Below are 26,576 nucleotides of genomic sequence, written 5' to 3' on the forward strand. Positions count from 1 at the left end.
AAAGTAAATCAAAATGACTCATTACAGTCCCACGTCTTGCTGCTCCCTCCTTCAGGGGAACACACAATTGACACACGTTTTAAATTTTAATTCAGAAACGTGAGCATATTGACATACTCTTAGTTGGTTGTATTCTGCATGTTTAACAACATGGAGAAACTCCTGTATCTCCGGACAGAGCTCTATAAGCCATCTCACATCAGTGTGCAGCAGGAAGTCAGAGTGGCTGCAGTCCTTCTCCAGATGCGCACAGAACATCCGTCTTTGAAGAGCTCTCGCTCGATTAGACGATCTTTGTTGCCACATCCGTGATCTCTTTCATGTTTAGCGTTGTAGCGCATCATGCTTGTTGGTGTATTATGCAGTGGTAATTAAGGAATTCGGGGAAAACATCTCCCTGTACTTGGCAATACATCCATTCAAGCGGCCAACCATTGCGGGCGCAGCTTCCGTAGTGATTGACATTAATTTGCACACTGGGAGCTGAGTTTTGTCGCTAAAGTTTTTTTAATTTTTTTTAATTATTATTATTTTTTAAATGGCATGCGATCTACCCGCACTACCTCCGCGATCGACTGGTAGATCGCGATCGACGTATTGGGCACCCCTGATCTATACGATATATTTGAAGTTCACAATAACGGGCGTTCCTTTCAGTTGTCTCGCAAATGTAGTACATTTCTGCTCAGTCATTCAAGCTAACTGTTCACCATGTCAGAATTAATTTAGTGCATCAACTCTTTTTCGACAAAAAAACACCTCCAGCGAGCTTAAAAATGTTTTTTGCAATTGAGAAAGTATTAGCAAAGTTTCCATACAGGAGAAGCTGTCTGGTGCGATACGTCAAAATAGACATGAACGAATGTGACGAGAAACACGGACTGCGTCGACCGGCTTATAAAAATGTCTAAATAAAGAGGTTAATGTGTGACAGACCCGTCTGCACCGTGACTTGCATTACTTGGTCGTGAGTATCTCACCTCAATGACCTCTAGGTCGTCTTTGCTCCTCTGTGCGGTGAGACCCTGCATGCAGCCGAACTGCTGGGCCTTAGCATGGGAATGATGCACTGAGCTGCTAATGAACTGGCCCGAGTCCAGCGTGCCCGACACGGCCCGGACAGCCAGGGCTTTTCCCGGGGGGCCGCAGTCGCTGGACGAATCCACCACTATGGGCTCTGTGCTCGGGTCGATCTCCGCCTCCATCATGGAGATCTTCAGGATATCCGACACTGAGGGCTTGTCCCCTGAGGGCCTGGTGGTGCTGGACTCCGGGACCGGCTTGGCAGTGGCCTCGCCGCTGCTGAAGACCTGTGACGCGTGGTGGGAGCCGCCGAAGGTGATCTTGGTGACGGTGGCGCTCTGCGTGATGATCGGCTGCTGAAAAAATCAAAATAAATAAAAAAAATTTAGGCAACTCCGACAGACATTTCTTTTGTAGTCACAAATAGCGGCTGCAGGATGACGGACAAATGAGAGGCAAAGTAAGAAAGCTCGCTCTGTAGCCGACAGCGTTGTTAGCAGTGGTATCCTGTTTGGTTTCTGATATTTGATTTATCAGATATGAATACTGGAGCAGAAAGAAAAACATGCAATGTAGCGTCACTCTGACTTGAATGTCAGTTCTATTACTTCTATTACTTTATCAGTGGTTCTCCGAAAAAATATGTTACGACCCACTTTGGAAGAAAAATGTTCACGCCCCACCGCCCCAAAAAAAGTAACAAAATGGTCCATGCTGAATTTGTAATGAAATAACTTTTTTGTGACTCCTCCATCCGTGTAATATTTGGCAAACAAAATAGCTTATTGTAGCTGCAATTAACCATTTTTGCACTGAATATATTTTTAAGATAATAACTAAAGGATACAAATAAATAAATAACTGCATCCACCTGTAATGCCTTCACGCCCCACAGTTTGAGAACCGCTGCTTTACATTCACAGAGATGTAAATGGCTCCGAAATAAAATATTAAGCCTGCAACAAACAATTATTTTGTATTACAGTTGCAGCCAGCGTTAGCACAGCTATAAATAAATAAGTCTGCGGCCTGTTCGAGGTCGGCATGGCAAATATTTTATTGCATTTGACGAGGAAGGCAGGAAAAACCCCGATGGCACATGCTGGTTCGGACACATGCCTCGAAAACAAACTCATTAAGATGAATGACATGAGTGGTTTGGCCATGAAGTTCTACCTCGGGGGCATTTCATTTGCAAGTCCAAGGTGTGCCGTTTGTGCTAGCTTCAAACAAAACAAACGCCCCAAGTTGTTTTATTTCTTGCTCTCTCTCGTCGGTGCCGCTCACCTGGCTGGAGGCCGTCTTCTCCGTGCCGACAGGGTGGTGCGCCTGCAGCGGCGGAGGGTGGGACATGGCCGTGTGCAACGGTCTGTGGTGGGACGTAGGCGCCTGCTGGAGCTTCGGCAGCTGCGGCGTCAACGGGGGCTTGCTCGGGGCGGCCGGGGTCGTGACCTTTGCCCCGGATTGGGCCAGTGCAGCCAGCGGTCTGTCTTTGGGGATCTGGGTCAAGGCCTGGGGTTTGGGTTGAATCTGCTCTCGTAATTTCGGGAGTTTCTTCCCCAGAGGAAGAGTGGAGGGGAAGGCGGTGGCGGAAGAGGAAGGCTGGCTGATTTGAGGTTTGCTGTACAGTTGTGGTGGCGGCTGCACGGAGGTGGAGCAGAGCCGGCTCTGCTCGGCCTCTGCCTGACTCGAGGGAGGCGGCTGGGCGGCGGCGGCGTAGGAGGTTCGCTTCACGAGATCTGAAGCCGGTTGGCTGGAGCGGTAGAACAAACCCGTTTGGGGGTCCAAGGTGTCGCCTTCCAGCTCGCCCACCTCCAGCACGGTCTCGGTTTTCCCGTGGCTGTCTGAGGGCTGAAACACAGTCACAAAGAAGACGTTATCAAGAGGAGGAACGCACCATGACGTGGTCTTAAGAGGAACCAGAAGCAGTTAACGCAATTAATGCAGTGACGGGCGAGTCAGTGCCGAACAGCGTCACTCGTCGAGAAGCTGACAAACTATGATCATTATGGGTTTTATTTCTTCTTTTGTCAATACCCAAGTGTACACTATATCTATATCTATATATATCTATATATATATATATATATATATATATATATATATATATATATATATATATATATATATATATATATATATATATATATATATATATCTATATATATATATATACATATATATATATATATATATATATATATATATATATATACACACACACACGTACATACATAGAGAGTATAATGGAACCCACAAATGTGATGCTATGCATAACTGTTTTAAGCTGTGCTAACATAATTGCACAAGGGTTTTCTAATCATCCATTAGTCTTCTATGCGATGAGCATAACACAATGTACCATTAGAACACTGAGTGATAGTTGCTGGAAATGGGCCTCTATACACCTATGTAGATATTTCATTAAAAACCACCTTGAATAGTCATTTACCACATTAACAATGTGTAGTGTATTTCTGATTAATTTAATGTTATCTTCATTGAAAAAAACAGTGCTTTTCTTTGAAAAATAAGGACATTTATAAGTGACCCCAAACTTTTGAACGATAGTGTGTGTATGTATGTATATATATATTATTTTGTAGACTTAATACTTAAAATATGCAATACTGCTGTACTATACTGAATATTGTTTTGCTGCTACTACATTTCACTTCATAATATTACACTTATATGCCATAATATGTATAATGTACCAGCCTTTTTATTTGACCATATTATGCTATACTATTATACCACTTTACTTTGAGGAGACGTCACTGTTAGTCTAGAACACTGAATAATGTTTCCACCAGTAAACCTGAACATGCACATCTCTCTCCAGTGTGATTATAACCACATAACTCTATAGATTATAATTAACTGGAGAATACACTTTTTGTCTACACGTAGATCTTAAACCCTTAAATATAAACAGTAGCCCGGCCACCCTACGGAGGAAACTCATTTCGTTTTTTTTATTAAAACAAAAATTGGATAAAATCTCCACTTGTCCTCTCCTATGTCAGACCTGGGCATCTTACGGGCTCTCCCAGTCTGGCCCGCGTGAGGTCAATCAAAAATGAAAAATAAATAAGGTGCACGCCATGAGTGCAATACAAACGGCACTGCTTTTACTTTGAAGGTGATTTATTTATGTGTGCGCACGCGCGAGCTTATGCAGCCTCACAACGGGCAGTGTTGCCGACTTGGAGACTGAAGTAAAAGCGTATTGTTCTGCAGTTTCTGTCCTCAGCGAGCAGCGGGTGCTGCGGCGAGACCCCCGCCTCCCAAGGAGCCTCGCGCTGCAGTCTCCGCCTCCAGATTGAAAATGAATCGCGCAAAGCCGGCGCGGATCTGACCTGCGGTCTGATCCACTATGGCAGAGCACTTTAAGTCAGGATCTTCACTCTTCTCTCAAAGAGGAGAACGTTCCTCACATGAGGAAAGATGCTCAGAAGATGTTGGTTCTCTTTGGATCTACCTACACGAGAACAAACATTCTAGTGATGAAGTTCAACAGATCAGATCCTCTCTCTCAGCTGTCCTTCATCTCCACCTCATTCAACCAGACTTCATGCTCTTGTTCAAGCCAACACAGACTGGACTTTTCTCCCGAGTAAGAACAACTGAACTGGAAAACATCAAAAGCACTTATTGCTTTCGTTTAAAGTTAATAAATTGCTGGTCTTTAACAGGTTTAAACAAATCTTAAAAAAAAGAAAAAAAAATGTTTAACTTATTTTCATAGCCTTATTGTAACATGCATTCTTACCAGTAGCAGCTCAAAACCATATAATTTACAGTTTTTTAATAAAGTAATAACATAAATATTGAGTTAATTGAATTAAGTTCAGAATTGGTTCGGCCCTCCACAACGGTCCAAATTTCTCATGTGGCCCCTTGGGAAAATTAATTGCCCACCCCTGTTCTATGTAGTGAGGTGTCGGTAGGTAGAACTGCAATGCCGCTGACTCGCCGCTCTCCTGGCTGACGTCACACGCTGCCACGAACTCGCCGGTGCCAGTAATCTCACTCGCTGTCTCTCCCAACAACGTTAGCTAACGTGTTAGCTAGCTGACTAGCTTGCCATTATTAAACTGGTGGGAGGGAAATGAAGCCGCTGTAGAAATCTTAACGCTGATTGGCCAAGACTCGACACGTCAAAGATCTTCTATTGCTAAGATGATCACGAACTCAGTTTTTTTCCGCGTCTCACTCCAATCTCAGAAACGGCGGCCAGTTGAGCCCCTCCCACCCCCCTCTTGCGAAAACAAAAACTCTTCGGATCTACACGATTCACATGAACGACATATTTTCATTTTAAAACGGCGAATTTCGCCGAAAGGTGACATGTTTGCAGGTATGAAAAAAGTGAAATTGACTAGAAATGAATCGTTAATTAATGCACTACTATTAATGCTTTGGTGAAATACTGCAGGTTTCTGTTCAGTAAATGTCATGAACTAGACTAAAGAAAGTCAGTCAAAAAGCCAATCAGTGTCTTAAAAGGGTAATTTCGCTAAAATTTCCCAAAACCACTTTTGGACTTCGTCCTCCTGCTTTTTTTTTGTGGTCGTCCACAGACCAGTTTAAATTGAGACGACAGTACTTCATACTTGCTTCCAATGTACTCTGGATTATCCGGAGTGGTATGTGTTGCTCCCAGAACTTTTAAAAGCATCGTTCAAGGTCGTCAGCGCCACAAATAAAACTCCAGTCATATAGTTGCAAACTAAATAGACGGCATCACAACCCAACATTATATTCCATGTACTCCCTATTGTTGTATTTTACACTATCCACTATATTTGTCCCAACACCACTTAAAATCCCCGTAAATTCCCAGAGTGCCGGCTGATGTCCTCACCACGTGGCTGACGGACGCGGAGGTGACGGCAGCCGCCGGTCTGGTTCCCACGGTCACCTGGCTGCTGATTTTGAAGGGCTTCCCCAGCTGCTGGCTGGAGGACATGACCACGTTGTCATCCTCGGAGGGAACTCCCACTCTGCTGATGACTTTACCTGGTGGGTGGGGGAATTAGAGTTGTAGATAAGGTAGAGAAGAAAAAAAACGCATGCAGCAACATGCTTTGTGTGCTTCGTGTCAAACTTGAGGTTTTCATTTTAAAGTTGACTTTTGTTCCTCTGAAGTAATGAGCTGCCAACCCAAAAAAAAGAAGTGCTCCGTAGGGCTGCCACGAACATGTTCTTTTTGTTGCGATGAATGATTCGTTTGTTTTAATAATAATACATTTATTTTTGATGCCACACAGCGGTGCTGTTGTGTTTAACTTTGCAACTAAGAACTAGAGCAGTGCTTCTCAAATGGAGGTACATGAGATTTAAATATATATATATATTTGAATATATATTTAAAATTAGCATGCATTCAAAAATCCTTTAAAAAGGGTTATTTAATACATATTCAATAAAATATAAATGGAAGTTCAGAAACAGAATTGTATGTATATATATATATATAAAAAATCAGACACTGATTGCACAGCACTGTGTATTACATATTAACTTGGCTGAAAACAATATTTCACATGGGGTACATCACTGAAAAAAGGTTGAGAACTACCGACCTAGAGGACCTGCACTGCTGTTATAACACCATGCTCACACGCCAACATGTTTGTGTGAATTATCTAATTAGAAAAGCTCAAAGAGAGCTGTTATCGGCACCTCAAGCGGCAGAAGAACACGTCTGACAGCAGCACGACCTCGACAGCAGAGCTCTCTTTTCACACGTTTTATTCCGACGTTGGGACCTTGTGCTGAGGGAGACACTTTGTTCAGCCGGCCGGTGGAAACGCACCGCGTTTGTATCACTGGCTTTAACAGTTCAACCCTAGAGTTCTACAGCTCATATGACCACGATATGAATACCAGACCTTATTGTCCTTGATCTCTAACGAATCCGCAACTCCTTGCCTTTATAAAAATAAAATACAAATTTGTTTAAACTTATTTTCTGCATAAATATGATCAAAAGTCAAGAGTCTGAGCAAGATTCCTCCCAAAATGACTCCTCGATTGCGCGAGATCACAGGATCTCGGAACACCCAACATATGAAAAAAACAAAACTCTGTTCTTGCTTCGCAATGTGGAGACACTAATACTGGTCAGAAAATGACCGAGATAAAAAATATTGTTCGGTGCCGTAAAAACAACCTACAGACTAATAGCACTAATGCAACTTTTTTAGAAAAGATTAAGATCTAAAGCAGGGGTGTCAAACATACAGCCCGCGGGCTGGATCTGGTCCGCCAGTTGTTAAAATTGCAGAAAAAAAAAAAAAAAGCTGAGATGGGGCTCAAACCACTGATCCACTGATTGAAAAACGGGAACGCTATCCATTGACCCAGAGTCGCAATTGATTACAGCACTGACATTACTACACATATTGCTCAACTGCGAGGGAATCTGCAGGGGAGAGCCCAGGCAGGTAAACAGTGGGCTGATTTTTTTGTCTTTATGTTTCTAATTTATTGTAAAAATACCATAAAATAGGGTTTATCATCCAAAAACCGTCACCAATGATTTAAACATAGAGAAATATTGTCATTATGTATGCGTTAATATGCTGTGATTTTACTGGTTCGGCCCACTTGAGATCAAAATGGGCAGCATGCGGCCCCTTCACTAAAATTAGTTTGACACCCCTTATCTAAAGCATCGAAATCTGCAACAATAAACACAATCCAGGAAAGCATTGGCATGTTAGGAAGCATATTCAGTCAAAGGAAAAATTACCCACTTTGTGTCAAGACTAGGGATGGGTATCGTTTGGGTTTTTTCCGATACCGGTGCTAAACTGATACTTTTAAAACGATACCGGTGCCTAAACCGATACTTTTTTATTGCCAAGGCAATTTTTTTTCTTCAAATTGAACAATATTATGAACTGTTTAAAGTATACTATAGATATAAATAAATAAGTACATACAAAACACTTGACTTCAAACTACAGCTTCAAACCTTTTAACTTCAAACAATATATATAAAAAAGAACAGACACAAGCATCAGGTGGCCTGATTGGACCGTGTGCAACAGAACTCAGAAACCGTTGGATTCTACAAACTGCTGCTTTACTGGACTACACGTCATCATTAATATCAACTGGAGAGATTTGTTCCAGCAAGCCGAGGACGGACGTTCAAAAGCTCGTGTCTGCAGCGATCTCTGTGTGCGCGCACTGTGTGTGTGTGAGCGCTGCAGGCGGACAGAGAGCAGAGCAGCGAGTGTGCTCTGATCCGCGCTATTTTAATAATCGTTTTTAACGTGCGGGCACCGCGCTACCTTTTTAGTATCTATATACCGTGCAACTTTACAGAGTAGTGTAAAAAAAAAGTATTTAAATCGGCTCAGGCACCGAAAGGAAGCACCGAAATCTGAGTTGCTTTTTGGTCCGGTAGGTACCGGACGTGTTGGAACCGGTACCATACTGGCACCGGTTCTCGGTACCCAACCCTAGTCAAGACAGTGTCTGATCCAGTCGACCATAGTATCAAAAATGATCAGCTGTTTCCGCATGTGCCGTCTGACGCTGTCTAAGCAGCAGTAAACGGACCAATGAGACCATAGGATTTTGAATCGCCGTGAATTGCTGTGTTTGTAAATATAGAGATACTAGGGGATATGGATTGCTTTATTAGACTCCCACAGGCCCGTACGGTTACAGGGATGTGTCTTTGACTGAAATCGGACATGGTAAGGGGGACTTATGAAGGTTTTAGTAAAACTTTAAAATCGCATAGTCATGTTTAAGGAGCTTACGGAAATATTCAAACTTAAGGATTTAAAAAAGGTGCGCCGTGTTTATAAGGTTAAGTTGTGGAATCCAACGACAATGCAAAATGATTGTGGTTCGCTCGAATTTGATCAATGAGGCGATTGTGTAGTAAAAGTACCGTGATGTACTAAGTTCTATTGTATACTATGTTATTCAAATATCATTTATCATCATCATATTGTCATTATGCAACACGGGGATGTACAAGGAAATTCAGTTGTACAAACAAAACCACAAACGGTTGTACATTCCTGTTGTGCGTTTTCTGAATTTTGAGAAGCAAATATTGTACTTTTTAGTCCACTACCTTGATGTGACAACTTTAGCTTCTAGTTTTTTTGCAGATTCTGATTCAAAAATACTAATCAATGAATGAATGTCGATGATTTGTTATGGATTTATCTACCATAAAGTGGCTAAAATTGGCATTTTTTCACTTTCCTTGTTTAATTTCCTAAATGAATATGCTCTGCTGTTTTGTTGTATATATTGAGTATTTCTCATTCCGATATTTTTTGGTGTGTCTTCTATGTAAGTTGCTTGTTACTGTGACAAACTAATTTCCCCTTGGGGATGAATAAAGTATGCATCCATCTAGTATCAATAATTATAATGCAGTTATATGAGATTACAGGGCGGCTGGAGGGGCGTACGTACCTGCTGTGCCGTACTCGGTGCTGGGCTCAGCCTCTGAGGTGGAGGGCCTGGGGCACTCCGGGCCAGGCTTCTTCTCCGGGGGTAGCTGGATGGGCACGGCCATCTGGCTCAGGTCGATGGTGTGCTGTCGGGGTTTGGACTCGGCTTTCTCCTTCACTGTCGGACGGGAAGCAAACAGGGTCAATAAGTGAGGGACAACAATGTTGTGCTGAGGATTTAATGTTGTGGAAACGTACAGTGATACCAGTTTATCTTGTAAATATGGAGGAAATGTTGAGTTTGTTAATTGTAACGAGAGCAAATCCTGTAGAGGGGAGGCTTCTTATTTAAATGTGATACAAATAAACTAATGTTCTAATGAAGAACTGGTTCTCTGTGCAGTTGAGGTAAATAAAGGCCACTGTGTAATAATTCACTGTTCTTCAAGTGTCGCCTAGAAATCACAAGCGGTTTTAACATCGGTTAATAAAGTGGACCTGCTGAGCTGCTCCGGTTTTGGGGAATTCACAGAAAGGAGAAAAGGGGGAATGATGTCTTTGGAAGTTCTGAAATGCACTTCTTGTGTACGACACTTAAAGATAATTGCTCTCACCTTTAAATATTTCGTGGTAATCTTTGTCACTTCCTGTCTACTAATCAACCCAGTTCCACAGGTTTGAAGCCCAATGAGCTTATTGTGAAAGCAAATCCTCAGCCATAATTACTACTCCACAAAGCACAAACAGCTGTTTGATAAGCGTTGGTGAATCTTTGGCTGCTGTAGTCATCATGTGTACAGGTGATACAACCCCTCCCCCCACATATTTCCATGACATAAAGGCTTACCTGTTGTCTGTTGAAGCTCCAGAAGGGCTTTGATGGTGGAGGTAGCGGACTGGGATTCCCCACTCGACACCTCCTGGTAGATTATAGTTGGGCTGGACTCCACCGATATTTCCTGCTCGGTCCAGTCGTGCTCTCTGGAGGACACCACGTGCACAACAGGCTGAGGCTCTGAAGGAAAACAATGTGGGACAAATTGTCATTTTGAATTCCAATACTTGTGTTTATTGTATGTTTATTGTGTTCATTTGTTCAGAAAAGTCTTGGGAAAAAGCAATATTTTGATCACAACTATAAACATCCAGCATGAGTATGAGCAAGGTGTATCAAAGAGTACTCCTTGAGAGTTCCTGAGTTAAATATAAAATATAAATATATATATATATATTGTTCGGTGCCGTAACAACAACCCACAGACTAATAGTGCACCTTTTTAGCGGTTTCCGCATGTGCCGTCTGACGCGGTCTAAGCAGCAGTAAACGGACCAATGAGACCATAGGATTTTGAATCGCCGCGAATTGCAGTGTTTGTAAAGGTAGAGATACTAGGGGTTTGTAAGGATATGGCTTGTTTTATTAAACTCCCACAGGCCCGTATGGTTACAGGGATGTGTCTTTGACTGAAATCCGACATTGTAAGGGGGACTTATGAAGGTTTGAGTGAAACTTTAAAATCGTCACAGCAAGTTAGGGAGTTTATGTAAATAATTAAACTTAACAATCATTTAAATGCTTTTTTTTTAAAAACACAGGCCTCATCTCACAAGAGTTACGGTATTTTAGCAATTTAAATTAATTGAAAAAGAGGCGAAACGGGGGGCGGTGCTGAACAGGAGACGTGCATTGGGTTTGGGTTATTTTCACATTATACTCTTTTATCCAGAAGAGTTGCGCAGCAGCAGACGTTTTATATCTCGTCTCTACATACAGGTAAAGGGAAGTTTACCGTGAGCGCTGCTGTGGGACAACTCGCCCGATAAGCTTCCGGGCTCGTCCTTCGTGGACCCGTCCTGGATCGAGGCCGGACCCTGACCCTGCACGAGTTCTGCCGAGCGGGTCACGTGCTGCAGCGCCTCGGTGACCAGCTGCCGGGTCTGTTCGCTCACCATCGCCGTCTGGAAGACGGGCTTGGGCTTGATAAGAACCTGGAAGGAAACCAAAGGAGCATAAGAGGGTTCTGTAAAGCAGCGGCTCTGTGTCAACAGTGGAAGACATTTTTATTTCAGACAAGACACTTTAAAATGCTGGAATTGTCGATGTCTGGTTCCCACCACTTTGTTTCGATCTTTACTTTTTAGGGATTTATTCCACTTACGCTGACGCAGGTTGGCGGGAGGCGATTCTGGTCTAATTTATTGGGAACCATTTGTCACTCCCAGGACAATTTCAAACCGGTCCCTCTCCTGCACATCCCTTCATACTTCATATTTAAATACACATGTCACTTTAACATAAGGACCCACGGTGACACAGGTGTCACACGTCCTTTAAATGTTCTGGAAAGTTCCATATACAGCTTTATCCTTGATTAGAACTCATGAAGTCCCTAGGTGACACCTACTGAACAACTTGGTGTGTCATGTGACAGGGTCATGTGATTTTGTCTTCCCATAACAACCTTTCCAAGATGGCTGATCCAGGTTGTGACAGATCTGAAGGAAATGCTACATTTAAAAAAAAGCTTGTTTTCCGTTGCTAAAGGTAAGATTTACCCGTTTAAGAATTATAATGCTGGATTAACATGTCCTTTAATGTATTGAACCTGCTGTGAGCACATTTCTTGATTAAAATGATATAAGACAAATCAGATAAAAATCATTGTGACACATACGTCACATGGGAAATTTAACATAAAAATAAAAAAACGGTTACATATATGCACAATATGAAAGATAATTATGATCTGCTCAGTTAATTTGGCTGATTCAATGATATTTAGCTAACATATTTTATATTATTCAATCCAAAGTATATTAAAACAAATGTAAACCAAAAAATCATGTTATAATTATGTAATTATTAATAACAATAATTAATTTATTTACCATTAATGCCCAATGTGACATATACGTAACATTTCAAATATTGGAAACTATTTTGAAAACAATATCATAAATGTGTTCTATGTGGTCTATTTAGGCTGTATTATGTCCCACCTAATTTTCCTTTAAGGAGAAATGGGTCCGGGTTCTTATGGGTTAACATACATTACATTTTAACACACACTTACAGTACACTTGTTTAGAGGACTGTTATCTGTTTGTATGTGCACTTTATTGTACATTGAATATGTTTCTATTGCACTGTGTTGATTGTTGTTGTTGGTGGTGGTCTAATGTGTGCACCACCTGCCAAGACAAAGTTTGTGTAACATACCTAACAAATAAATGGTTCTGATTCAGATTGCATGACGACATTAATACAAGTTTACGAATCGTTACCGTCAACAACTACGTCATGTTTCCGTCTGCTTTGTTACGAGTTCAGGAAGCCGGTCATAAATGTAAAAAAAATAATGATTTGGTGGCGTTTTCGTCACTGGAAAGTGGCAACTTTAGCACCAATATTGACTTTAAAATATTGTGACGTGATTTTCAGTGTTGTTTCCGTTTGGGCAGATCCAGCTGGTGGTTTTAGTAAACCTGCACCACGGGTCGTCACTATGTGCGTGTTGCGTACAGTGTGTATTGTGCACCGTACCGCAGGCTGACCTCAACTTCCCCTCGATGACTAAAAACAGAAAGTGAATTCAGGCTAAATTTAGACTCAAGTGATGAGTTTGATTTCCTCAGCAGAATCTTGTTGATTTTGTCACGAACCGGGCCACACAGCCATGACAAAAGAAGAGGGGGGCACAGACACAATGAGTGGTTTAACATTAAAAAAAAGGTTTATTTCAACTTGCCAAACTGAAGATGGACCGAGTTGCAGACACAAGCCCACTGGTGTCTCGTGGTGGGGAGAGAGAGAGAGCCCTCAACCCGAGGCCCTTTGAGCTCATTCCCCTTGAGTGCAGGTGTCCCCACTCTCCTGACGACCCTGTCTGCACACCTGCAGGCCAACACCCAGTGGCAGATAGGGTCGTCACACAGTAATTAAATACTGACACCAGTGAATCGAATTCAAAGTCCCCCAAAAGGCCGTAAAAATAAATATTGGGGTAGTTAATTATCTCTTTAGTTCTCACTTCTCAGTAGGCATTTCTTTTGAAGTCACAAGAGAAATACTTTCAGACCCCGTATTCTTGGTAGTTGTCAGAAAACGTTATTTCTACAGAACTAATCTTGTAACTTTTTTAAACCTGAAGAAAAATCCCCAGGAACTGAAAGCGACGCCTACAGCGGTTGGTTTCATTGTACAGCAGCTTCCGACGAGGGCGCGGGGCACAAAAAATATATAATCCAACCAAATATAGCAGACTATATTTGGAGTTTCCCTCTCATGACAAGGCAGATCTATGAAAAGCATGTGCTCTTGTCAACACGTTGGTTGTACATATATGAATGGTTATGACAGTACACTTGTTTATAGTACTGTTATCTGTTTGTCTGTGCACTTTATTTAATATTCTATTGTAAATTGAATATGTTTCGATTTCTTGCACTGTGTTGATTGTTGTTGTTTGTCTAATGTGCGCACCACCCGCCAAGACAAATTCCTCGTGTGTGCAACATACCTGGCAAATAAATGGTTCTGACGCAAAAAAACAACAACCCAGATTGCCAAATAGACGATATGAAAAAAATTAAGAATAAATAATGTAGAATCCAAAAATGTTGATTCAGGTACGGCCCGAAGGTAAATAGTGTGGTTCCAGCTCGCTCCACTGCCCACAAGTGGTCGAAGAAGACCAACTCTTACAGGTTTAATATAATGAGTCAGAAACGAGAGACAAACGCTGCAGTCTGCAGCTGCTTGAACCTGAAAGAGCATCAGATTAGGTTTCTGCCCGGCTCATTGACAACATTTTAGGGAAAGACTCCTTCCTCTCCCTGAATGGGGGAAGTAAATGGAGGAAGAGGAAAAGGTCAGCGTCAAAAGCCCCCGCTGTCCATCTGTCAGCCGGAAGAATTGGGGAGTTTTCTCTTCTGTTCAAACGTTTGCATATTTGTTTCAGCGACTAGATCCAACTTCCCCAGAAAATATCGAGGACTACCCAGATGAGTTGAGAAGTTTAAAATGAGCTTAATGCGAAATTAAAACTGCTCTTCTGTGTTCAGCAGACATTACACTTGTGGTTGTGAAGTCAGTCAGTCCGTCATGTAAATGTCCACTTGACTAGACGTTAGTCATATGCTAACAGGATCTAATGATAATTTTAATTTACAGCCTTAAAGCCACATTAACTCATCGGTAAATTAAATATCTCAGAGCGGTAGATTGTCGGAAAACTGCGTTATAATTAAAAAGGTTGGCCTAGGTCTGTTTTTAAGCAGAATTTTTTTTTTTTAAACGAAAACCATCGATGAGCTGGCGGCGCCTCACCTGTGTCTTGCCCTGCTGGCCGTAGACAATCTTGGTGGGGATGATCTTGGTGGCGGTGGCCTGGACTCCAGAGCTCATGCCTTTGGGCTGCGTGACGATCATCTTGGTGATGGGTCTGGAGGCCGTGATGATCGCCGGTTTGGTCCCCTGAACCGCCTGCAGGCCTTTCTCACCCTGAAGCACACACGGTTTATTACAACATATCAGACGACCAAAAGCAGAGAAACCCCAGTTCTTTAGAGACTCAACCTAAAATACTCAAATGCAACAGAGTAGGGCTGCCACAATGAATTGATTAGTTGTCAACTATTAAATTAAATCGCCAACTTTGATAGACTTATTGTTTCGAGTCATTTTTAAAAGAAAATGAAAGTCAAAATTTGTTTTTTCCAGCTTTTTAAATGTCAATATTTTCTAGTTTCTTAACTTCTATGCAACAATAAACTGAAAATCTCTGAGTTGTGGACAAAAAAAAACCAATATCTTGGGTTTTGTAAACACTGATCCAAACAATAGCCCAACAAATAATTGATTAATCAAAAAAGTAATCAAAAAGATTAATTGACAGTGAAAATAATCGTTAGTTGCAGCCCTACGACAGGAGTCGCTTTATCATTTTAAAGACATAAGAAACCTACTTTAAAGCAACATTTCTACATTTTGACAGTCAGGCTAGCTATTTCCCCCCATTTCCAGTCTTTGTGCTAAGCTAAGCTAACTGGCTGTAGCTTCATATTTAACAAACAGATATAAGAGTGATATCAATCTGAACATCTGCCTCTCCACCAGAAAACAAAGAGGAATTTAAAAAAAAAAAGTCTTTAAAAACACAAATGAAAACACAGTACTGTATTAAACAAATTTTAAAACCTTGAATTCAGGAAATGTAATTTGATAAAATGTTGAAAAGGACCTTTGTGTAGGTTGTGAAGGTTTCAAACTTTGGCAACACCTAGTGGTTGTATCAAAAAAGACAAAGACGTCAAAACAGTGAAATAAATTTGTAACAAAGGTTGTTAACAAACATTTATGCCATCAGAATCATTTGAAAGGTTATTAAGTGCCGTCTTGGTGGTGCAGTCTTGTTCTGTCCGACCAATCAGACAAATCATAGGCCAGTAAACAAGTGATAATCGCATACTTTTTGTTATAGTTGCCAATTCATTTCATTTAAAAAAAAAAAACTGTCTGTCTTCGGAGGGATTATTGGCCTCAGACCAGCTGGGAAAGTTGGCAGCACCAGTGCTACCAGTTGAACGGTCTGTCTGGAGCCCTGCATAGTGCTTAGAAATGATAGATTCACTGACCCCAGCGTTTAAAAGTGTGGTGACCACGTTCTTGCCAGGTAGTCCTTGGATGGTCGCGCCTTTCCCTGTGGTTTTCTGGACCACAATGACATTTGGCTTGGAGGTCATGGGGATGGTGGTGATCTTAGTCGTCGTGCCTGTTGCGGAGGGAAGTCAACATTTGATCACAACCGTAGATTATGGAACATAACAGCAACATTGATCTCTTCTTGTTTGGCTCACCGGAAACGATGTTACTACTGATGATCTTGCCGCCAAGCGTGGCCAGAGACTTGGGCACCACTGTGATGATGCTGCCACTGGTGGTCTTGACGTAGGTGGTCCCGCCACTGGTGGCCGCTATTCTGGCGCCGAGGCTGGGGCTCACGGTCGGTCTCGTGTAGGTGGCCTGGGTGGCTGCGTACGAAGATACAGCGTTGCTATTCAATAACCAGGCCTGGGGATCAAAGCCTCGGTGCTTTGTCGAGTACAGGTGAGTTATGCATCACTCACCTGTGGACTGGGTGACGAGTTTGGTTGTCATAATGGCTCCGTTGCTACTGACGACCATGATGGGGGATGAGCTGCTGCTGGACAAAGCCACCGATGAAGGTTTGGGCAGGATTTTGCTGGGCTGAACCTGCTGAGTGATTATCTTAACCCCTATAGATACGCACAAACAATACACTGATTTAGGTGGGGGTTTTTTTTTTTTTTTTAGAAACACGTATATGCTGTAACGTACTCACATTACGTTTTATTTTTTTGTGCAATAAAGGAAATATGTTAAGCTAGTGCATTGAGGGTCCAGAAAATATATTTTAAAAACAAGAAATATTGCTGAAGAAAATATCTTATTTTGCCTGCAAAAAAGCACAATACAACATATTTATGCTTGCACAAATTAAGTGTTCTCTTTTAAATATACCGCTATAACTTCCAGAGAACTAACATTTTATTTAAAAAAAAGAAATAAGAGAAATAAAACACAAAAAGAAAGAAATACAAATATGAAGAAAGAAAGAAAGAAAGAAACTGAATAAAAATAATGAGACAATAAAAGAAATAAATTTCCCCCTCCAAAAGAAATATATAAATAAAAGGAGGAGGGGATCAAGCTTAAGAAGAATATGAAGAAAAACCTAAAGAAAGAAATAGCTATCGAAAGTTAAAGAACAATAAAAACATAACGAAATAGAGACAGAAGCTTACCGGACTCTTGTTTGATCTGAATGTTGGGCTTGGAGCCCGGCGAGGTGGTGGTGGTCTGGGTCTGGCAGACTCCCATCGCTGAGCTCTGTTGCAGCTGTTTGGGGAACTGGGCCATGATCTGAGCCGGCGATCCCGCCAGGGTCTTAGGTGAAGGAAGTCTGGCTGAAGCCACCTTCACTCCGGCTGAAGTAGCACCTACACCAGTGAACACCGTGCGGTTATGCTAACGACGCTAACAGTTTGGCAACAGAAATTCTGAGGTCAAAGTGACACAAAAAGAGCAAATGTGTTAAAGTCCATGTTCACTAATGGGCTGTAAAATACCGTTTCTTTATAAAAGTGTCATTTAGATTATTTTGACATCTTATGTTTGGATATAACTGGTTTGTGATAAACAAAGAAATGTGAGAATTTGACACTTTCCATAATTTCACATTATTGTGACCAGAATATTTTTGGATTATGGACTACTTTATGGTTAGATATCAAAAAAGCTTTTGGATTTGTTGACCTAATCAAACAGATTATCCCATTTAAAATAATCTAATTTGGAATAGTTAACATATTTTCTTGCCGTACTCTAAACTGCTACATGAACCTAAACTCACTCATTCACAAAGATACATTAACATAATAATTAGAGTTAGCAAAACAACAACATTAACTTGCTCTGACATTCATCAGATCTAGAAGGAAGTCTTCTGAACTGACACATAACAGGATGTCTATTCCTGGACGTGCAACGTGAAAAGGATTGTTAGTTGTGACAAAGTCACAGAAAAGTATCCCCCAAACCTGCGGTGGAGATTTTGTTCTTCTTTTAGCTTTTTGAAAGGTCCTAATAAACCCACAGTTCCCTACCTGCTCAGTACCAAACAGCAGGAAAACAGTTTGTTAGTGACCATAGCAGTGACCATAGCATTTAGCAGCTAAAGAGACAGACATTTTTTGAGGAGTTAGTGGAGCCCAAAAGCAGAGCTAAAAATAATGAATATTACACTTTAGTTAATTTCCATGACTCCAAATAAATGTGAATAATGCTACGTATCTATCTGCTGATGGGGGTTTGAGGCTATTCCTGTAACTTACTCTAAATGGATGTTAAAAATGACCTACATGTTGTTGACATGACCACTGCCGGAGTCGAGGACACCACTGTGGTCACCGCGACAGTGGTGGCGGCGGGGCTGGCGGGGAAGACCACTGTCTGCTTCTGGGCGGTCGCAGTCAGCATGGAGGTGGAGACCAGCTTGGACAGAGCGGCGTTGTTGTGAGCGTGAGACTTGGACAGGATGTTGGGCACAAAGTTGGAGCTGGGGGACGTGGTCACGATGATCACCTGAAGGAAGACGAGACATTTACAACATGGAGTATTGCGTAGAGCTGAAGATCACAGAGGATTTGTCTGCTCTGAGGTTGTCAAAATTAGATTTATATTATATGAATACACTTACTAGATCATTTATACAAAAGTCTGTATATCATTTTTTTATTTATTTGTCCTCAAAAGTAGTCGGCTACATAGTAGGCCACATTCTGTTGAAAGCTAGTATTTCTACACAGTTGCAGATAAAGATCAGTACTAATATTATATCCAACCAAATATAGCATTTTGGGGAGTTTCAATCTCATGTGACCAAGTCAGATCTATGAAAAACATGTTGCCAACAAATTAATCGTAAACACGTTGGTTGCACTGAAAAAGTTTCCGACTCGTGAGATTCAAACATTTCCAATAAACCCAGTGTTGTGAAGTCCAAAAGTTAAAACCATGAAGACGTCATCACTTTATTTATGTTGAGAAAGTTGCTTTCATCAAAAAAAAAGACTCATTTAACAGCTTCCTGCTAATTGAGGATTTTGTTTGTGGATTGAAAAATGTTTTAAGGGTGATAACAAAAAGGGTCAGAAAAAGGGAAAAGGTTGGGAACCACTGGGAGAAAGAGGTGTGTAGAAAGCGTGGGAACGAGCACCGCTCACCTTCTGTGTGGTGGTGTTGGTGCTTTGGATGGTGGGCTTGGTGAAGGTGATCTTGACGGGGGACAGGTGCGGTGGCAGTGAGTTGGCGATGCTCTGCATGATATTGCTCATCTTGGGGCTGCTCACCGGCACCGTGATGCTCTTGGAAACCGGTGGCATCGCCTTGGAGACCTCCTTCAGCATCACCGGCGACGAGCTGGACGAGTTCGTCCGCCGGCGCTTGCGAGGCTTCTCGTCCTCGTCGGAACAGCTCACGCCTGTCAGGATATCGAAATATGACTGTAGTTATGTCTTAATCAGACGATAGGTTTCTCAATTAAATTGGTGTGTTCAACGTCAGAAAATAGTTGGACGTCGCCAAACATCTTTTGTTCGAGAACCACTCCAAAAACAAAAAAATACTAAATCCACGATAAATTCCCGTCCTAAATCAGTCTGTTAGACAGAGCTTGTTTAATTTGCATGCACACATTGGCAGCAGATGCTTGTGTAAAACCAGGCCCAGCGCCAGGCACTGATACGCAGGGGGGCCTTACGTTGCTCTGGGAGGGGCACGTTTTTTTTCCTTCAGTCAGGTCTTTTTTTTCTCCAGCACTTTGGGAAGATGCATCATTTAATTTTCACAGAATACAGCTGAGGGTGCAGCGGGCGCTACTTATGTGACAGGGTAAGAACTTCAGTCAGGGTTGCACATTTATGAAATTACACCACCGAACTGCATCATGAAGTCTCCTGTGCGATGGAGTTCGACAGGACGACCCAGCATGCAGTTTGGCAGTGTAATTTTATAAATGTGAAACCCTGACTGAAGTTCTTATCCCTGACACCTAAGTAGCTCCACCTGCTTCATCTTGAGTTAGAACTGTAAAAATGAAATGCTACTGCCTGCCGACAGCAATGCGCCACCTATGATGGTATGTGAAAAATTAAAACCGCACGGAAGTTTGAAGCCTGCTATACAGCAAAGAACTACGTGTGGTAAGTGACGGACAGACTAGTCCGTCCAGGGCGGGCCCAACTGAGTCCCAGGGCGGGCCCGGCACCCAAAAGCTCGCCCATAGCGCCAAACCTGTGTAAAACTGTCAAATTCAATCCAACAAATCCCACGAGACGCTGTGTTTAGCAAATTTAAATCCCAGCCAGTAAAAACCAACTGCATTGTGGGGAGGATTTCTGAATCACTCGTCCTGCCACAAAACTGAGCCGTCAAACGCTGAGAGGATGAGACTCCATGACGGCGTTAGCTTTGTTCCGTTTGGATGTCCGTAAGCCGTAAACAAAGCCTTGTAGCGCCCCCTTTAGGCTGATCAGTATACGTGATGTAGCCTGCCCAGAGCAATAATTTATCCGATGATGCCGACGCTCACTTTTCACATAGACGGTGCTCCCGCTGGGCAGCACCACCACGTTGGAGGAAGGACTCGGCGGTCGTGGGGATTTCACAGTTGCTCCTATGGCGCCACTGGGCGCCATCGCACTGGTGGAGGTGGCGGTGGTGCTCGTGTAAGAGTAACATACAACCACTGCAGGGAGGAGAGTAAACATCCATTCAATGTGGAATCGGGTTTAAAACATGTTCATGTTTGCAAAAGAATATTAAGAGAAAGCTGCATTTTATAGCTACATGCATTTCTAGAATAATTACATAAAATAGTAAGACGTGAAATAATCTTGTTTGTCGTCGTGATTGCAGCGGTTGTGATGTGGCCCACCTTCTTTGTTTCCCGTTTCCGCCGGCAACAGAAGGGATGCGTTCTGATTGGCCGTGGCACTGGCCACAGCATTAGCGGTCACAGTAAACGCCGTCTGAGGGACCAGCCTCGGCATCAAGGGGACAAGCCGCCGTCCCTCAATGGACCATTCGGACGAGCTGTTGGGACCCGACATACTGAAAAAAAGATGCATGGACATTAGTTTTTTAAACTACAATTCCCAGCGTGCAACGGTGAGCCAAATTCACGATAAAAATATCTGCACGGTCACAGAAGAGTGCACATCATAATTGATGAAAAGTTTGATTTCTGAACCGATGAGGGCGCCATTTTATTTGCTCATTGTTGCTGAAAAGTGGATTTGTAAACTGACAAATGAACACACACACTGCGAGGTACTGCACATGACGAAGGAAACACCCACATGGCCGCTTACACACTTACTGATATGCGATGGTGGTGAGGCGCTCATCGTTGACGGCCCTGCGGACTTCTGCGCGATGGCGTTCTGTTGAGATCCTGGGAGGAGAACATTTTAAATAAATTAAAAGTTTGACAGATTGTTTGAGTTCTAGAAGATGTAGGAAAACAATTACCCAAGGATTTTAGTCAGCTCTCCCAACAAATCCTTCTTGTCTTTCGTCAGGTCTCCTTGTGCTCGCAGGGCACTGATGACGCCAGCGTAAGCCTCCAGCTCTGAGAAACAGAAATAAAAAAACAAGGATGTGACTTCAATCAGGTGAACTCAAATATGAACCCCTTGTTCTGATTTAAGATGAAATAATTATGTTTACAGCGATGTTCCTCCACCTTATTTATTTAGAATCGCAGGACCTTACCGAGTTTTCTGAGAATTCTTTTGCACTCATCCCTGCCCAGGTCCAGGATGGTGGGCCATACCACTGGCATGGTTCCAGTCAGCACTGGTTTCTCCAGCTGAATCATGGGCTGAGTGGAGAGTAAACAAGATAATGCAAGATTAGACAACAATTTCTGATAAACGGCGCTGCTGCCAGGCATTGATTATTTTAAAGAGCGTCAACAACAATGATAGACACTGACAGCAGAAAGTAATTTATTTGGATAATTTAAGGTAACATGAGGTCCGAAGTACGATGTTAGAAAAGCGCACTTTAATTAAACCTCTTTGAAAAAGAAAAAAAGAGCTCCTGTTTTGTGCCGTTTGTTCACTGTAACTGTGCTGATACAGTAACTATATATTAAAGTAAATGAAATATCCTGAACAGATCTACTAAATCACATACAAGCTTTACCAGAACAGTCCGATTGACAAGATAATTATCTTTCATATACGATTATGCTGAGCTTAATGTGTTGTCTAAAGAGGATGCTGTGACACATTTTAATTAAGTGTACTCGGGTTTAATTGAATGGATTCATCCCTATAAAGCAGCTGTTCTCTCAGAGGAAATACTCTGCTAATTAGCAACTCTTCAATAATGCAGCTAAAATGCAAACCACGGATAAAAGACAACAGGTGTCATGTTGACCTGTTATGAGTGGGAAGTGAAGCGCAGAGGAGGGGTGCAAAACAATGTGTATTAGTACCGCTGATGTTTTCTTAAATTTTCAACGCAACAATCTAATTTAGGATCGCGTCACTATTTTTTTTATTGTCGAGCAGAGTTGACTTTGGTAAACTATTACTGATGAACCAACCAGCTAAATAACTTAATTACAACAAGTGTGTTAATGCTCTTTCTTTCAAGAAAAACTAACCGTCTCCATCTATTTGGTTGTTTGTTTACAAATGTAGTTGAACAGACTGAGTCTAATTTATCTCCTGAAACATTGGAAATAGTGTAGTATTTATACTCATCTATAGTTTCATTTCAAACTGTTTTGAATCGTATATTTTGAAGAAATGATGACGTTAACAATGAGAGAAATTGGAAATAGGAGCTTTAAAAAAAAATACCTTGAAGTTATCAATAGATGGTGTGTTAACAATAATAATTGAATGGTGTAGTAGTGTAATCAAAACAATAAATCAGCCTCAAAAACTAAGATGTAGTTATAACAGCTAGTGTTAATTCTTTATTTTCTTATTGTTACCCAAACCTAAGAAAAGACCAAAGACAACAACATGTTAGTCTGGCTATCAAAACTTCACAAGGGTCAGTTGTTTCCCCAAAAAAGTTTGGCACTGAGTTTTCAACAAATGGTCCTCGAACTCAGGAGTAAATAAATACTGGGTTAGTAGGAGACCGTTTTGCACATGAGATTAATATTTGGTGCGATACATTTCCAGAAGCAGGGCGGCACAGAGGAAGAAGCTGAATGAGGTTTCAGCTACACAGACAATACTTGTTAGAAGGATAACTTCAGTGATAGTTTGGATTTAACATGGAATCTGATGACAATAGGGAAGAAAACAAACAGACTTTAAAAGTTTATGTTTTGGTTTTGTTTATTACTGTTGTGTCATCTCTCTTGTGTACATTGTTATTGCTTCTATTGTATGTTTTTACCATGTTATGTGCATTGAGTACCTTGTAAAGCTCGATACAAATACAACGTATTATCATTATTATTAAATAGATGATGCTGAACTCCATTTACAAGTCCAGCAGTTTAATTTGAGCTTGTTTGATGGCACAAATAAATTAAGGAGTTACATAGTGTAATTCTCCAGGTTGTGGCTCCCACATATATTTAGCAGTCTTAACTTTCTGATTGTTTACACTGACCAGCACCGCCCACCACCGGGCAGCTCAGTCACTACAATTAATACTGGGGGCGGGCAAGGCCGACCACACAAAGAAAAGGGAGATTGTGTATCATACAAATGTTGCTTAGAGATCAGTTAATGTGCCGAAAGTAAAATGCATACCTAATAATTACAAAACATTGCGTTTGTACGACCAGGATCCGACATTAGTGGACAAACAAGTCAACGGTTTAGATTTCCTCGGTCAAATTTTGTCAACACGTCGGGAAAACGGCGACTAGGTTTACATCAAATGCCCCCACTCAAAACAGGCCATAACGTTGAAATACATTCCTAAAATATACAGAGAAAAACGTCAGATATTTTCGGTGCAAGCCTCCCAAAGAATGACATCATATTTGAGCTCAACGCGCTTTGAAAACCTCTACAGTGGACGTTAGCTTCGCGAATTAGCAGCGAGCTAGATCAACGTCTTACCATCCGTTAGCAGGACAACTTCAAAGCCTTTTGGTTGTTCCGAAATACAAACAAACATGTTCGGCTAAACTACCGCATCGTGTAGTTGTTTTCCAACAAACGGCGGCGAATAAATCCAACGCTAAGCTGCCAAAATGTCCCAGTGTTTACGTTGTCTTGCTAGCTAGGCTGCTGCTGGCCTGTGGATGGACGGCTGTCTTCTTCTTCTTCTTCTTCTTCTTCTTCTTCTTTGTGTGAAAAACTTAGGCCGTCTTCCTTTTGAGCGGAGCGGTGCTGCCACCTACAGGCGGATACGTGGGTGGACTCCTTTATTAATGAATGCGGCCAAATCAAACCAAAATCGCCAAAACCAACAAATAGATTAAATATGCAATAAAACATAAATAAATCGACACTGAGACAATATTAAAAAGTAAACGACCATACGTCATACACAAAGCCTCCGCAGCCCCTTAAGCAGTTTACAGTCCAAATAACCCTGACCCCAATAAAAAAACAACCAAAAACAACAACAACAACAGGTTGATGTTCTCTCCATAATCTATTGCATTTGTCCTCATTATTGAACTGTGTAAGTATGCATTTTTTGTATTTTATATAAATTGTGTCCCTAGCAGGTATTTTGCATGTGAAGCAACTTCACGTGAAAAGTTTCCAAAAAGGGTACAACGCTAAAAGATTGGAAACAAGTGGTTTATTTTTTAACAATGCACAACATTTGAGGATTTTATGTTCTTTTTTTATGTTAAATCTTAGTCTAAAAAGCAACCACTAATTATAAATGGAGTACAACATTAAATAATATACAAGTACCTCAACATTGTACTCAATGGTCCTAATTGCTTTCCATCACTGTTTATTTGAGCGTAAAAGCCCAAATAAAACCACATCAATGCTTTTTAAAATGTGACGGTTTAGCGAAGTACGAGGAGCTCTTGAACGCAACGGGATGGAAGGTTGCCTTTTCTCCTATTTTTGACTATTTTGGGGAGGGAGGAAGGCAAGGGGACACAACGCATTATTTTTTGTATCATCAATTTGGAGCAAAAAAACAACAACAAAAACGACAGTCGTTCACATGAAGTGAGGATTAAAGTGAGCGGTCCTGGAGGAGGATGCTTCACACACTCTGGACGTTCATTTTGTATTTAGCAGCCGACGTTTGACGTAATTCAGCCCGGACTGTCACCATGGACGCGTTTCCTCACGAGAATAGAGAGATCCTCTCCTCGGATTTGGAGGCAATCTGAGACATTTCTGGGAAAGTTGCGAGCAGCAGTGGAGGTTTTCCAGATGTCTCTGCTGATGCAGACAGCGGCTGTCTGATGAAACGCATTCACACCCCAACCGGAAAAGAAAAAGTAGCACTTTTCTTTCTTTCTTGCAACTTTGTGGCGTTTGGGCAATACATATATATCTGCAAAACATTTTTTCTTTCAATCTGCTCTGGGGCGTTTTTAGCCGAAACTCCGATTGGAATAACGGGATTTCTTCTTCTTTCTTTCTGCTGGCAATAACAACTCGTCGACGTTTTCTGGGAATGTTCGGACACGAAATAAAGGAGCCGTTTTAACTAATAAAACTCGGACGTTTATCGTGAAAATGTTATTTGGGTGAAGTCGTCGGAAAACTCTCAAGGGAAGCCCCAATGAGTGGCACACAGTCCACACTCACTGACAGGTAGGCAAAATGCACCTTTTTCACTCAAACGCGTTCTCTTCTTCGTTGTTATTCGAATAAAGCACACTTTCCCCCCACGATTTATCAAGTTTTAAATGTGTTTTTCTGAACAGATTAATGAATGGAAACGTATCACGTCAAACTCCATTTTAAAAACTCTCAACTTAACTTTATCTTAATCGTTGCGTAACATACATAACGTAATATACGGTATGTTTGCATTCAGTTGGACATTTTGGCAAATTCGGCAATTAAATGATGGAACAAAAACACAAAACAAACACTTTTCTACAAATTATTAGTTTAAAAAAAAAAAGTTTTATTCAGCATGCCCTTTTCACTTCGCATTGCTGTGGGAAAGAATGGCCTATGAGATCGGTGGGGAATATAAATACAGTTGAGTTTAAGTATATTTAAAGTTGCTTGATATACCGGATGTACGCCGAACTGGATACAAGCCTTTACTGATTCATGTGAACTCTTAACTTATCTTCCAACTCTCAGGTTTTATCTGAGGAAATGCAGGGGAAGTTACATTTGACTGACTTCTCAGCGGAGTTCATGAAAGGGCTCTCGCCATAAAACACAAAGCAGAACGGGGCTCGGTTTTTCCACTTTCCCCCATGATGACAAGCTCCCCTTCCCAGCCAGCAGGGGGAGATTTCCCTGCAGTGATTCTTGAATTGTGGCCCCTGAAAGGTGACCTAATATTAGGGGTTCCTGCACAATTTTCTTCTGCTCATCACT

The 26,576-nt window shown here is 41.6% G+C and overlaps 2 protein-coding genes across 2 annotated transcripts in view; one reads left to right on the forward strand and one right to left on the reverse strand.

Annotated features, from left to right (window-relative positions):
- emsy (EMSY transcriptional repressor, BRCA2 interacting) overlaps positions 1-24,344 on the reverse strand; it is a 28,006-nt gene extending 3,662 nt beyond the window's left edge. The window contains exons 1-20 of the mRNA XM_079213946.1: positions 24,150-24,344; positions 21,820-21,928; positions 21,577-21,676; positions 21,425-21,499; positions 20,981-21,156; positions 20,636-20,791; positions 19,269-19,525; positions 18,405-18,627; positions 17,289-17,483; positions 16,590-16,739; positions 16,320-16,493; positions 16,098-16,234; positions 15,704-15,742; positions 14,791-14,964; positions 11,252-11,450; positions 10,309-10,476; positions 9,484-9,639; positions 5,894-6,048; positions 2,311-2,874; positions 981-1,379 (exon numbers count right to left, since the gene is read on the reverse strand). Of these exons, the coding sequence (XP_079070072.1) occupies positions 981-1,379; positions 2,311-2,874; positions 5,894-6,048; positions 9,484-9,639; positions 10,309-10,476; positions 11,252-11,450; positions 14,791-14,964; positions 15,704-15,742; positions 16,098-16,234; positions 16,320-16,493; positions 16,590-16,739; positions 17,289-17,483; positions 18,405-18,627; positions 19,269-19,525; positions 20,636-20,791; positions 20,981-21,156; positions 21,425-21,499; positions 21,577-21,676; positions 21,820-21,928; positions 24,150-24,152 (3,609 nt within the window). The 5' untranslated portion in view covers positions 24,153-24,344. The remainder of the gene's footprint in view (positions 1-980; positions 1,380-2,310; positions 2,875-5,893; positions 6,049-9,483; positions 9,640-10,308; positions 10,477-11,251; positions 11,451-14,790; positions 14,965-15,703; positions 15,743-16,097; positions 16,235-16,319; positions 16,494-16,589; positions 16,740-17,288; positions 17,484-18,404; positions 18,628-19,268; positions 19,526-20,635; positions 20,792-20,980; positions 21,157-21,424; positions 21,500-21,576; positions 21,677-21,819; positions 21,929-24,149) is intronic.
- A 1,453-nt stretch (positions 24,345-25,797) lies between these two features.
- Positions 25,798-26,576, forward strand: part of arhgef12b (Rho guanine nucleotide exchange factor (GEF) 12b) — a gene marked incomplete at both ends in the record, with an annotated part of 51,433 nt that continues 50,654 nt past the window's right edge. The window contains one exon of the mRNA XM_079237790.1: positions 25,798-25,829. Coding sequence (XP_079093916.1) covers positions 25,798-25,829 — 32 coding nt within the window. The remainder of the gene's footprint in view (positions 25,830-26,576) is intronic.

The sequence above is a fragment of the Taurulus bubalis genome, assembly GCF_910589615.1.
Source record: "Taurulus bubalis genome assembly, chromosome: 2".
Lineage (NCBI taxonomy): Eukaryota > Metazoa > Chordata > Actinopteri > Perciformes > Cottidae > Taurulus > Taurulus bubalis.